Consider the following 13,813-nt stretch of genomic DNA (forward strand, 5'->3'; position numbering starts at 1 on the left):
CAGCAGGAAACAAACAGATAACTTCAAATAAATTTCAACCTCACTCTTTTTCCAGAAATTTCTGCCTTTCTTATATGAAAGCCAGTCTTCACAGGTAAAGTTGCATTAAATTAATGCCCACAATCACAATGGTGTAGCCAGTGTGGGTAATCCTAGTCCTAGATGAAAAGCCCTCTTCTTGGTTGAGCCTGTTACTCCAAAAAGGGCTTCATCTAAATTAATTAAATTTTGCCAGACCCATGCCAAGAACAGTTTGCCACTTTAATTCCCTGGGCAAAACACATCAGCAAAGCATTTGTAGAGTATGTGTAACTCAGAGCAAAACACTGAACCAGCTGTGCCTCATTGCATCCTTTCTCTCCCAAGGGAGGAATGAGCATTGCTGTCCAACCAACATAGCTTCTGTCCTATGAGTTTTTACCAAAATCTGCACAGGGACAGATCAGACCTCATAATATCCCAAAACATAAAAAGCTGGGTCAGAAAGATGGCAGTACAACTATGCAAGCTCCACGTCAGGCTTCATGTCTGTACACTAGCTTGCTACACCTCCACAGTCAAGCTAGTATTTGGGATCAAACTCAGCCTGATGAAGCTCTAATATACAGAACCACTTTGTGCACCTTGTGATGGTACCTCTCATGCTTCCTTCTCCTCTGCAGCAGAACACCACTCGAGGGAGAACACTAGCAACACCTGAAGCTGTATGTTCTACCAGAAATATGAACCCACAGTGTGAACTTTGTATACAAAGTGATGAAAGAAACCTTATTTTTTCTTATTTTGTAGATGGATCATTTAAATTTCCCTGCTTTTGTTACCAAGACTGTTTTTTCTTATTCCCTACAAGCCTGATTCCTTGACTGCTGACAGCTGGAACTGGTGGAGGGAAGTCAGAAATGTAAAGGGGTTCCTGTGCAAATGAAGAGAAATGCAGTTTGCCTTTTTTTAAAAAAAAATTTTTTTTTAACCACAAAGGATTGTAAAATACTGAACTGCTGCAAAAAATTTAATGAAAACTGGCAACATAATAATATACTCTGGTAAATTAGGACAGGGTAGTAAGTGATTATACAAAAGTCCATTTTTGACAGAGACAGCAGGAGGGAGAATTCTCCCTTGTCCAATATTTCAAAAGCACTGGTTTTGTACATGTTCACTGATACTGTGAGCTTCCTAACAGGGATTCTTTGATCTTTTCCATTAAATATTTTTTGTGGACCTACTCTGAACTTGGTAAGAGGGGAAAATACCATTATATAGAATAAGAAAAAAAAAAAAAAAAAAAAAAAAAAAAAAAAAAAAAAAAAAAAAAAAAAAAAGTACTGCACTGTACACTCATATCTTTCAAATATGGAAACATTTGTGAAAGTGTGGCCTTCAAGTATTTTAGACAGCTTTTCTATTGTTTACCTAAAGTACCTATTTCTTATTCTCATCATACATGGAATCAAATTAAATCCAGACCCATTGAGATGTTATATAAGTCTATTGCAAAACAAATACATTCTACTTGGTAGCTCACACTGCATCCATACCTGTACTAGTGGGTTTGGAAGCTCTTCCCTTAGGGACTGGCAGTAACAATAATTCCAAAGACTGTGGTGGAGTTGCTTTCTCTTGCTTCATCTCTGAAAGCTGCAGGGGATCCTCAGCAACCAGTGATTTCTTCTCAGCCAAGAGGGTCCCTGCAGCCCGTGCAGCAACCTCCTTGAGCAGGGCAGCTGATGAGGTCATGGAAGCCAGAGAGAGGAAAGAACTAGCTGGAGGTGGGTGCTCCTGCCCAGGAGTCATGCTTCTTTCACTCACTTTCTTAGATAAAGCTGCTAACGTGGAGCTGGCTGACTGAGAACTAAAAGGTGAAGAAAAGGATTCAAATCTTATAGTGTCTTCAGTCCTTGAAAGAGATTTGTCCTGCAGAACAGCATTGGCTGCAGCTTTAAGTTTCAGGATAGCTGAATCAGGGGACAAACCACAGGTGGTGGTTGAGTTTGGCAACCACTTACCTTGATTCCATAAAAAGTGACTACTTGCATTGTATTGGTCACTTTGTTCCTGTTTCTCAGCAAGCTTTCTGGCAAGAACACTTAGCTGCTGGGCATGATGAGCAGGTGGAGAGAAGGAGAGATTTGAGCCAAGATTTACTGGGGACTCAATGCTGCCATTGACTGTAACAGCACCATCCAGCTTGAGAGAACCGGCCTCCAGCAGCCGCCTCAGGTTGCTGCTCAGTGGCTTGTTTGGACCAGGAGGTTCTTCTTCACACAGGGAGGACACATCAGGAGAAAGGTGCTCTTTGCTTTGTAATGTGTCTCTTAGTGTCTCATTTTCAATGGGTCCCAGCTCTGCTGTGTTGCTGCTAGGAGTTGCACTTCCCAAAGAAGTATCTGGGGAAGTGGACTGCTCTTGGATTCTGTCCTCAAGAGACAACTTAAAGTTCTCCTGGACTTCTCCATATGATGCTTCTGAAGGAGTTTCTGAGGAATTTCCAAACCAGCGTTCCTCTTCACTGAGTTCACCTTCCACTTCCTCCTGTCTGGTACCATCTGCATGCAACCAAGAACAATGGTATTATTCCCAACTCTGCACAAAATAGCTTCTTAGCATGAAGTATATCTGGCCTCTGCTCGACCCTCCTAAACAGTCACCTTGCATGCCCCTAAAGTGCATGGACTTGGCATCACCCTGCATTGAGTGACCAGGAAAAAGTTTTTTTGAAATCAGTAAGTCTTTGAAGACAAAATGATGACAAGCCTGTCAACTTTAACTGAGCATAAACAGCTAAAACTGCAGTAATACAAGTATACATAATATATAGCCATCTATTGCAAATATTTCATTATCTGCACATCCTGAAAAACATTATGAACTCTGTGGTACAAAGCAGGGATTTAACAGGCCCAGAAATTACTGGCTACTTGTGTCTTTGTGCAGCTAGCACAGGCACACCTTCAAAAGCAGATCAGGTGTGTAGCTAATCAAAGTAGTTTCTTCCAGTGACTTTAAATCTCAGCCCAGTCCTGCAGTGACCCCTATCTAAAATAAAATTAAATTTGAATCGATAATACACAATTCATTCCTGCATAGCTGGATTTACTAATACATGAATGCAGACTAAAGCTCTGATCTCTCCAATCATATGGGAAAGGAATACCACACAAGCAATACCAATCTTGGGGCTTTTTTCCTTCTTATACAGACACTACTTGGTTTCCATTTGCTTGCCACTCTTCATTTCTTTTAAAGTTTTAAAGAATGGAACTTAGTTTATCTAAAAAGAAAAAAATAAATTTAAAATGCTGGTTTCAATGCAGTTAGTTACATCTTTTCCTCTCTGGCAACTGCAACACATTCAGTCTCTCCTGAGACCTAAATGACAGTGTTTAAAGCACTGTCACCCTGGATTGCTCTTCTTCCTGCTAGGTATTCAAAGTCATACAGACATGACCAAAATTATTTTGTAGATCTTGCCAGTCAAACACAATGTAGTTAAGAACAGCATTGCTAGGATTAAATTCATGTTATCTTCTCTTGCCAGATACCTCTCACATTTTTTTGCTTGTAGACTCAATGTCCCAAGCTACAAAAGAATCTTTGTAATCATACTAAGCAAAACAAAAAGATTTAACATAACTCTCCGCTGACGTTCTGGAAATAAGACTACATGATATATACTGTATCTATGATCATCTATTATTCCCAGATTCCCTATTTAATTCCAGCAAATTGAAAAACTTGGATAGAAGTTGATGAATAAAAACTTAAACTTATATTATTGCTTTGATCCAAGGAATTAAAGGAGAAAAACCCAGCCAAATGTATCACATCTGTAGAGATATCAATACACACTCTGAAAGTAAAGAATTTTTTATTATTCTTTTATAAAGAATACAAGGAATAGCCTCTCACATTAAGTTCCTTTTACTCAAAATCCTTTGGAAAAAAATTCACCAATATTTTAGGAGCCCACAAGAAAACCACTCAGTTACCTTAGATTAGTAATTCAAGCAGAAAAGTCTTTCCTATTCAAAACAAAACAAAAAGCCAAGCAAAATCCAAAGCACTTACCTAGAATTATTTTTACATTATCCAAGTTGACATCATAAATACAGCAAGATTAACAATAACATATACATAAAGGCCAATACCATCCACATTCAAATAAAGAACACAGATGCTAATCAGTTGAGCCAGCACTTATGCAGGTTAAGGGAGAACTGAATGTATTCCTTTTTCATCCTGTGAACATTAAAAAGTAACTTGAGGTATGTCTGTACAGTCATGTGCACTCAAATAAGAGATCCATCCACTCATCCCAGATGCAAGCAAGTTCTGGATCGGAAGCCAGAAAAGCATCTTACTGGCACTTTGCCTGAACTGATACATCAAGAGGAGGGCACATCCTCTGGGACACAGCCTAGGGTTGACACCGACACCATTACACAGCTTCTAAGCCAGAGCTCGCTTGCATCCTACCACTTACATCCATGTCTCCTTACATCATGTCTGTGTTAAAATAACCTCTCGTCCCCCCTGCAAACCCAACTCTCTTTGTGACTATGCTCCCCGTCCATAAACAGGAAGTGGGAATTGCATTTTCCCTCACTTAGAAAGCAATTTTAAAAAATAGAGTCTGAGAGATACTTAAGTGTAAATTATTATTAGAATAAATGGGTTTCCGTGTTAGAGAAATGTCCAGCTTACTAAACCTCCAAACTTCTCTGTTGCTTGCCATGTACTTCAGTTCTTAATGTTGATATGTTACCTAGTCATGACCAGTCTTTAAAATACCAGTTAAATAACACTGTTTTACAAATCTCTCAATCTTGCTCATCCTGCTTGCACCGGAAACAAATTATTCCTTCTCAGCTGCACCAGTTTTTGCTCTAACCATAAAAGTAACGTCTCGTGTATTTTCACTACCTATCCCTCTCCTCTAAAGCAAACATCTCAGGAACAGGGACACTGGTATCTGAAGTTGACAGTGAAGATGGGAGAAAGCAGCTACATCTGCTATGCCATAGTTGTAATACAACTTTCTTTGACAGTAACACAACTTCGGTACGTGTAGAACCAAAAAAGCAATGATAGCAGGAGAGGAAGGAACAGGACATGGATTGCCTTACTTTTTCCAGACATGCACATTCGCCATTAGTCTTGCCTATATGAAGAGCAGCTAATCAACATTTTATTGACAGGGAGCAGCAGGAGTGCACTACTCTTCATTCAAAGGCTTGCTGCCAAGTCCAGAATTTCCCTCTTCTTTGGGTAACGCAGTGAGAGCTCCCCCTCCTGTTGTTAATCCACCTGTAACCACTCAAGCATTCTCAAATCTCCAAGCAGTCTCCATAATAAAAGGGCAAATTTCCTTTGCAGAGTATCTTTCCCAAAAGCCAGCTGGTTTGTTTCTTTTTCCACCAGTGCAGTTTTCTTTCTGTACCCAGCAACCAGACCTCTAACTGCTGCCACAGTTCTAATTTTCCTCCTCTCAGTAATTCCCTCCATTGCTGCAGTACCAAGTCCACTGTATTTTAAGGCTGCAAGGTTAATGCTGGAAAAGCCAGCACCAGTGTCTTATCATGAGCTGAGCCAAGCCTCCTTATAAAAACTAGTGAATTGGTTTAGAAGTGTAATGGCAAAACCTGCCAATTTAATTTCTAAGTAAAGTTGCCATTCAAGGCCTTCAGAGCAGGATTTTAATTGACATTGACTTCTGAGCCTCTGAGTTTAAACAAGCTTGAGAACTCAAGGAGAAATCAACCCAATCCACCAACTTTCCTATGATTTCAAATTCAATAAAATCTTCCCTCAGAAATCAGAGAGTTCATGGGACACCCAGACCAGGCTTGTCTGAAACAGGAGCAAATCTTTTTATGTGTCTGTTAAGAAACTTCAACTGTTTAGTCTAGCTTCTTATAAACTACATTTTTAGTGTTCAGGCATTTTCTTAAGCATTTCAAATAAAAAAGATTAAATGCCATTTCTTTGGGCTGAACAACCTTGGTGGTTTCCCACACCCACCAGACCATGAGGATGTATGTGCAAGGCTACCTCAGAGCAGCTGGGTACACTGCATTGACAAGCTCCCACAAGCTCCACCTCTAAAAAGCATTTACAGCCACATCCGATTCGACTATATATCCAGAGCAGAAGCTATGTTGATTTTCCCATAGGAATGCTTGCAAGAAAATAATGATTTTAATAAAGACACAAAAGCCTGCCTTAACTCCTTTTATTACAGCAACAGCAGCAAATAAAACCTAAAAGTCACAGTTACATAACCAGGCATGTGCTAGAGTGCCCCCGGTCCCCCATTTTCCCTTCATGATTTCTGTGACCTATAATAGGTAAGAAGCACAGGAAGTCACTGTCCTCTTTGAATGGAATTTCTGGCTCGCTCACTTATCAATGGGATGATTATTCAACTCTTGACCTCATCACAAAATGGTTTAGCAGTGTTGCTGGTGCTTGAACCAAATTTCTCTACTGCAGGCTGACCTAGAGAGAGCAACACAGCTGTGAGAAGGAACTGCCAAAAAAGCCATAGCTCTTCTGTTCTGTCCTTCTCCCCTGTGTCAAGATGTGTGAAAATACTCACACAATTAGACAGGAAAAGAAGCCCTAGGTGGGACTCTGTATTTCATCTCCACATCTTCTAAAATAATGATTTTCCTAGCTGGAGGGAGGGGAAAAGCACAGCTTTTAAAGACAACGCATACATCCTCTACTTTTATCCCTAACTTAAAGTGACTTTGAAAAAATCCACTTATAAGAAAACCTCAGCATATTCACCTGGCTATTTCTCTAACACTGCCTTTTTAAAAAAAGGGTCAAAGAAAAACAAAATTAGAGGAAGTTAGTTACTTTGTAGTAACTAGAACTCTTCAAGATGCTTTGCACATATGCCCTGACAACTGCGAATGTGCAGAAGTACCCCGCATTCAGGTTTGCCAACTGTTGAGACAACCACAGAAGGTCAAAATGCATGTACAGCACCTCAGTTTCCTCTCAAAGGCAGAATCCAGATGCGATGGGCTCTTCAGAGGAAGAAGGGAAGCAGGACAGATTACTGAAAAAGCTTGTCACAAACAACATAAAACTGCCTTATTTCCTTTCCCTCAAAGGAGAAAAATTTCACTGTAGATGAGAAACAGACAGTGATCCTTTATTTCAGCTACAAGCCCCAGAATAAATGTGTCAAGTGGGTTTCATTACCTGCCAAAAAAGATCTTTTCTTTTACTAGCTAAGTATCCACGGAAGAGGACAGAACTACATGGTTTCTCCCAAGGGGAACTGTCACTACTTGATGAAAGTTCTCAGGACTATTGATGAACCACAAGATAGGACCTTATAATGACATCAAGTCTGATCTGTCCCAAAAGAAGTTCTCCAAAAGATAACTCCTAGAACAATGGATGTTCGACATCTTGCCCCCAAGAAAGATTAACTATTCTCTTCTAGGCAAGAGGTTATGGTTAGTAGCTGTGGGATCAGTGTCTGAGAAATGTTGCTTCCACTGGGACTCAAGAGATTTTAAGCACCAAATGAACAGGTGTCCTGGTTTGGTGGGTTTTTTAGCAGAGGGGGAAGGGCCCCAGGAGTGGCTCCGGTAAGAAACTGAGAAGCTCCCCCTGCTCCCAAAGCCCAGTCAAAGATCCATTAGAGGGACAACAGATGTGCCGAAAGAACAGCTGTAACACCTGAGCAGAGAGGCACTTGAGGGGGGAAGAGCTGTGCATGGCGAGATGGCAGCTGTCCCCCTGCGCTCATGGAGGAATGTGGTGGGACATTCCCTGAAGGTGCCAGGAGGGGTGAACTTGGCCAGTGGGCTTGGATCTTGTGGCCAGAGGATTTGCTTCCTGTGGACTCTGATTGTGCAACTTTGGAAGACCCCGGTGCCAGGGGAATTTGTTCCCGAAGCACAGGAAAGACATGGACATGTTGGAAAGGTCCAGAGAAGGGCCACAAAGATGATCAAAGGGCTGGAGCACCTCTGCTGTGCAGACAGACTGAGAGAGCTGGGACTATTCAGCCTGGAGAAGATGAGGCTTCAGGGAGACTGTATTGTGGCCTTTCAGTACCTAACAAGAGCCTACATGAAAGATGGGCATGAAACTTCTCACCAGAGAGGTCAGTGATAGGACAAGGGGTAATGGTTTTAAACTGAAAGAGAGTAGATTTAGGTCAGACATTAGGAAGAGATTCTTCACCACGAGGGTAGTAAGGTGCTGGAATAGGTTGCCCAGGGAGGCTGTAGATGTACCTTTCCTGGAGGTGTTCAAGGCCAGGTTGGATGAGGCTTTGTGCAGTCTGGTCTAGTGTGAGGAGGCTGGAACTACATGATCTTTAAGGTCCCTTCCAACCTTATCCATTCTATGATTCTATGAAAACAGAATGGAATACATATGGCCTTAGAGAAGAGGAATATTTCTGAAGACCACTTTTCAAGCAGTATGCCAGAAAAGAGCATCCTACACAAAAAGCTTCCATCAGCAGACTTGACCAATACCTAGAACTCCTGGAGTAGATGATGACAGTTGATTTTTATGATAAAGGTTTTCAGAAGGAACAAGTGTTTCTGAAGTCAGCTCACGCTGCAAAGGCTGGCCAGTAGCCCCAGGACAGATTCATAAAGCACATCAAGTGTCCGTGTAACAATAGAAAAATAATTGTTCCTTACAAAACATATTTTATGGTACGGATGTTCTTGTCACACTTTTGTGGAGACTGAGCAAAATACCACAGCCAGCCTTATTGAAAACTTCTTCCACAGGCCCTCATGAACATCCTGTATTAACCTGTAGTTGAGTTTGGGCACACCTTTCATAAAGTAAAAGATGGGGATCAGAATGATTCATACACTAAAGGAATATGGCCAGCTGAAAACCTTAAGTCTGTACACTAACATATCAGAGGAATACACCTCTTTTACCTGATGAAAACAGAGAATATGATAAATTTTTTGCTATAAAACCGAACACTTATTTAGGCAGCAACTTCTGAGTGAGATTCAAGTGCCTTATCAGGTATTTCAGGTTGCCCTGGATCTTTTGAATACAGATATGATATCAGATTAAGACTCCAATACAGTATTATAAATGTGAAGACAACCTAAATTTGTGGGAGATCAACTGTTACTCCCACTGCTGCATTTGAAATGGGAATCATCTTTAACAATCTTTGGTCGTTCAAATTATCCATGTACAAGTCTCCCCAGAGATATTCCTGCACCTGGAGTTGTAGTGTATGATTTACATCAGTGCATATTTACCATTATGGGCTCACTTACATGGTAAGTTCAGAACAGTGATTAGAAATTCTATCTTTTCTTAGTAATAAGGAAGTTTAAAAACTCCTTAAAATTATTCCTAGTTAGCCAAAATTAATTTTGCTTGTTCATTTGTTTTGCTCTAGATTGATTGTCTATGGCAATAGGCTGTTGCAGTGAGAAAGTATGAAACACCAAAAGGGATGCTGGCACCTCCAAAAAAAGAAGAGTTAAACATTATTCTCAAGGCTTCTATTATTTTTAGCATATAGAGTCAAGACCTATCATCTCAGCCTACTTCATAAGCAAGAGAAAATATCTGAAGATTTCCCACCATGGGCCTTAATTAGAAATGAAACCCCAAACAATTCTAGCAAACAGTTTTGAAAAGCTGGCTACAACCAGCTTGGAACTTAGCTTTGGAACTTAGTTTCCATTCTAGATCAAATTATCCTGGGAGTTAATCACACTAATGCTACATGGTCAATACAGGAATCTATAATATTTTAAAGCCATCCTTGAATGACAATTAACTCAATAAATGAGAAGAGATTTTATTCCTTTGGCAGGTCATTAATAATCTTTGAATAATCTTTGAAAAATTGCTTACAGAACACAGAACTAGTGTCTCTATTAGGAATTCAAAGCAGAAACACAAAACTGCCTTATCTTAAACATAGTCTATCTGCAAACTGGAGGCTCAGTTACTCATTTCCAAATGGCTACTTGACTTGTAGGTGTGTGATTCTAGGCCATGGACTTCTATTGTATATTTCAGGTAGAAGACATCAAACTATAGAATTTTTATTTTCTGATGAGATCTCAGGCTGCAATTTTACCTGACTTACAAAAGTAAAAGAGATTGAAGAAAGGAAAACCATGGTCAGACAAAACAGCTACTGTGAACTCAAGCAGTGAAGTAACTCATCACTCTCAATCTATCATCATACAGTTCTGTTTAGGTGTTATGGAATAAAAAGATCCCTTCACTTGAACAATTCTGCTTGAGAAAAACGGAAAGATCATACTAAGTTATTAAGATATCTAAAAGCAAAAAGCAGAACAACCTCAGTTCCTTATACCTTTCATTCCTTAAAAGCTGATGGATTTCAAGGAAAGAGGTGGGTACATGTGAATGATCATGGAACTACAGAAATAAAGGCAGATAATCCATGTTCATAGAGGTAGACCTCTGCCTTGAGTAGCTCCAGTAAGACCAGCACAATTTCTTTCTGCATTCCCTTTTTGGTGCTGTGACAATCAGTCTTCAAGACAAAGAATAAGCATAAGACATGATTTAGAGAATCCACCTACTGACTGGATGGGTCAAGGTATTTTAAAATGATTATATTCTTCTTGGCTGTCAGTGGTGTCCAAAAGGCTTTGGCAAACATGAGAAGAAAACTGGAAAAAGCATTCTTAAAGGTATCACTTTGATGTAGTGACCACTTCCCAAGAAAAGAAGCCTCCATAGCAAAACTGAAGTAAGGCATTAAGTATGAATACTATAGTTTCTTAAATCACATTTTGCAAGAGCTAGATGCCAAAAAAAGGCAGGAAAGCTTTGCTTTCTAATCTTCATTTAGCTAGGTAACAAAGCTGGTGGTCCACTCTGTTTTGCATACCTATGTTACCTGTTTTAGAGTGACATCTATAAACTGCCTTCTCTTACTCAGTGCCTTCATCAGCTAACAATTCATTTTAATTAAAGCTTGCATCTGACCTGTCACCTCCCCAGAACTGGATGCAGTGACAGCTGCCCCAACTCTTTATTGCAACAAAACGCATCTTCATTGCCTGAAATGCACTGCAAGCCTCAGCACAGTCACAACCCCAACAGTAAACAGTGGGCACAAGAATCCTCACATGTTCCTCGCCATTTACAGCAGCCAAGAATAAAGCTATCTGCTTATGCTACAGGTTATTGTAACACTGATATACCCTCAGTATGTGCAACTCACTTTAGTAGGGCTAGTCATTTATAACTGACAGGATCACCACAGCAACACGACTTTAGTCACCCTTACAGCTGGAAAGGAAGTGGATGAGAAGTTGCAAGTTTAGCTGGCAAAAGGGGCTCACTACAGTGGGAAGTGTTCAAACGTGCCAATTTGCAATGAAAATAAATCACTCGCAGTTGCAATTTAGCATTATGGCCTGGAAAGGGTCGTAAGTTTACAAAAAGTTCTCACATTACCTGAAAGACTAAAACTGATCTAAAAGCTCCAGGAAAAAAGCCATAAAACACCCATGCTCTGAGCTGTGCTGTGCAGGGCAATTCCAAACTTTCCTAGGGGACAAACAACTGACCAAAAGGCTAATCAAAGCACCCAAACCACACTGGCTGATTGCCTGGTCCTTCATCCATTCGTTCAAGAAGTTGCCCTCCTGTGCTGTACACACCATATAGGACTGTGCCCTTAAGCAATCCAGAGTAAATTTACCATAGCTACCATGACGTATCAGAAACAATTGTCTGCTAAGGTTGATAAATCGGCCAATTACCTGCTTCTTTGATTTTTAATCTTGTGTAAATGTGTTGGGTTTTTTTTCATCCTTATATTACTAGTACCTATGAGAAGACAATCTGTACTTTGCTAAAAACAATGATTTCAAATACTAGCAAACCCTTAATTACTATCAACGAGATTCCAACAGTCTTTTTTTTGTTTGTTTTTTTCAAGTTTCTAAACACCTAAGCAATAGCTCTAGAAAATAAAGCTCTCCTGCCCTCATTATGTGAGGCTGCTGTCCTCATGTTTACTCTTGCTCTGTACACCACCCTCAGTGGTCCCCAAGCCCACTTAAATGCCACAGCTAGTGCACCTGATGTGTTTCCATTGATACCCTCTACATGGCTGAGCATATATACAGGGCACAAAGGTGCCAGTGTTACCTCAGCTATGAAGTCCAAACCATCTTCCTCTCCAAGCCACACACTCCTCCTGCCTCTATAAAATAGGAGGAAAACATTAACACACAAGGCAAGGAAAAGACAAGCAAATACTTCTGAAGCTCTGCAGCTAATGACTTCATTTTCAAGGCAGAGATGCTTTAGTGATCCTGGTGGGAACCTAAAGAACAGTGCAACTCTCACAGGTGCCAGCAGAGTATGGGAAAGCCACAGAAGGTCCTTGTTCTCGCCGGTGAGCTGATCTGGGCTCAAAATCGAATATTACAGCTATGGCAAGGTAGATGCACATGATCTCAGGTAAATTTTCCCTTTCCATATTTCTTCTCTCACCAGTAATTATAAGAGCTTTCCAGGAAAGGAGAACAGAAAATACCTGACTAATGATGCAGAAGCTGAATCCAAAAGGATAACGATGTATCAACCTTCTTCCTCTACACACAGAAGTTATTAAATAAAAAGGACTGTGAAACAGATCTGGCTTCCTGTACCTCTTCCAAGCCATAGTCAAGCTTTGGAACTGAGAAGTGGAGAACTCCCATAACCATTTGTACAGGGACAGACTAGTGTAAGCCCAGCACAGCTTCAGTACCTGGGGAAAGCTCTTTAGAAGGTTTCAGCAGCACTGTAAAACATGCATCAATATCCAGAACATATCTAGTCATTTCAAGGAGCAAGTTTCCCATCTTTTTCCCACTTACCTCTGTTCTTCTGAGGGATAACCATTCTATCTTAAACATTGCTCCCTTGGTTTCCCTGAGAAACTGCCAAGTGCACCTTTCCTACAGGACATCTAATTAGGATACAGACTCCTTCCAGACTGAAACTATCTTTTTTGTTGGGTCACACACACCTAGGACAGCTGGCTGACCTCCCTAGATTGCACTGCTGTGCACTATGCAAAAACAACAAAGCAGAAGGAAACAGTATGTCCTTCTCTCTCTCAGGCACAAGGTAATCCCTGAGAGCACTTTCTGATGTCTAACCACTACTGTAGAAAATAAAAGTCCAGGAGACTCTCAGCTGAAAGAGTAAACAAAAGACCTACAGAACATGGTATTTCTCATCTGCTTTCTCCACGACTATTGGCTCTAATTTCCCAAGCCAGACCAACACTGTCAGGAGTAATACAAATGGCAACCCTCACGTTTCCTCTTCTATCCCATGGATTAAAGGCATGCTGTATCTTCTCTTGAACCAGTTCCGAATAACTTCTCATTCTATTAACTTTAAAAACTGCCAGTAGTCTTCAGGGAGTGACATTGATAAAGTAGTGTTATTACCGAAATGATAAATGGGTATTTCTCTACTTTCCTACCTTTCCTGACCAATCTTCTCCAGCTGGTCCAGAAAACTTACTATAAATATTGACTGGCAAACCGTGAAAAAAGAGAAGAATTACCAATGATAAAAGCAGTGATTATATCACAAATGCTTTTGAGAAAAATTAAGAAAACTAGTCCTTACCAGTGTAGTAGCACTACACAAAGATTAAATGGGAAAAAAACAGCCAACCAAAAATCAGCTGTCTGTGAAGCTCTCCCAATAGGTGTGAAGAATCTCTGAAGAGAACTTCCTGTTGAATCACAGGAAAAAAAAGAAAAAAAATCTCAAGAACTCAAAAAAAGATGGA

General features: G+C 40.3%; 1 protein-coding gene across 1 annotated transcript in view; it reads right to left on the reverse strand.

Moving 5' to 3' along the window:
• The window catches only part of ZNF827 (zinc finger protein 827), an 80,887-nt gene extending 76,398 nt beyond the window's left edge, over window positions 1-4,489 (reverse strand). The window contains exons 1-2 of the mRNA XM_010009000.1: window positions 4,477-4,489; window positions 1,539-2,546 (exon numbers count right to left, since the gene is read on the reverse strand). Of these exons, the coding sequence (XP_010007302.1) occupies window positions 1,539-2,546; window positions 4,477-4,489 (1,021 nt within the window). The remainder of the gene's footprint in view (window positions 1-1,538; window positions 2,547-4,476) is intronic.
• Between the last annotated feature and the right edge of the window lie 9,324 nt (window positions 4,490-13,813).

Source organism: Chaetura pelagica, unplaced genomic scaffold (genome assembly GCF_000747805.2).
Source record: "Chaetura pelagica isolate M959 unplaced genomic scaffold, ChaPel_1.0 scaffold221, whole genome shotgun sequence".
Lineage (NCBI taxonomy): Eukaryota > Metazoa > Chordata > Aves > Apodiformes > Apodidae > Chaetura > Chaetura pelagica.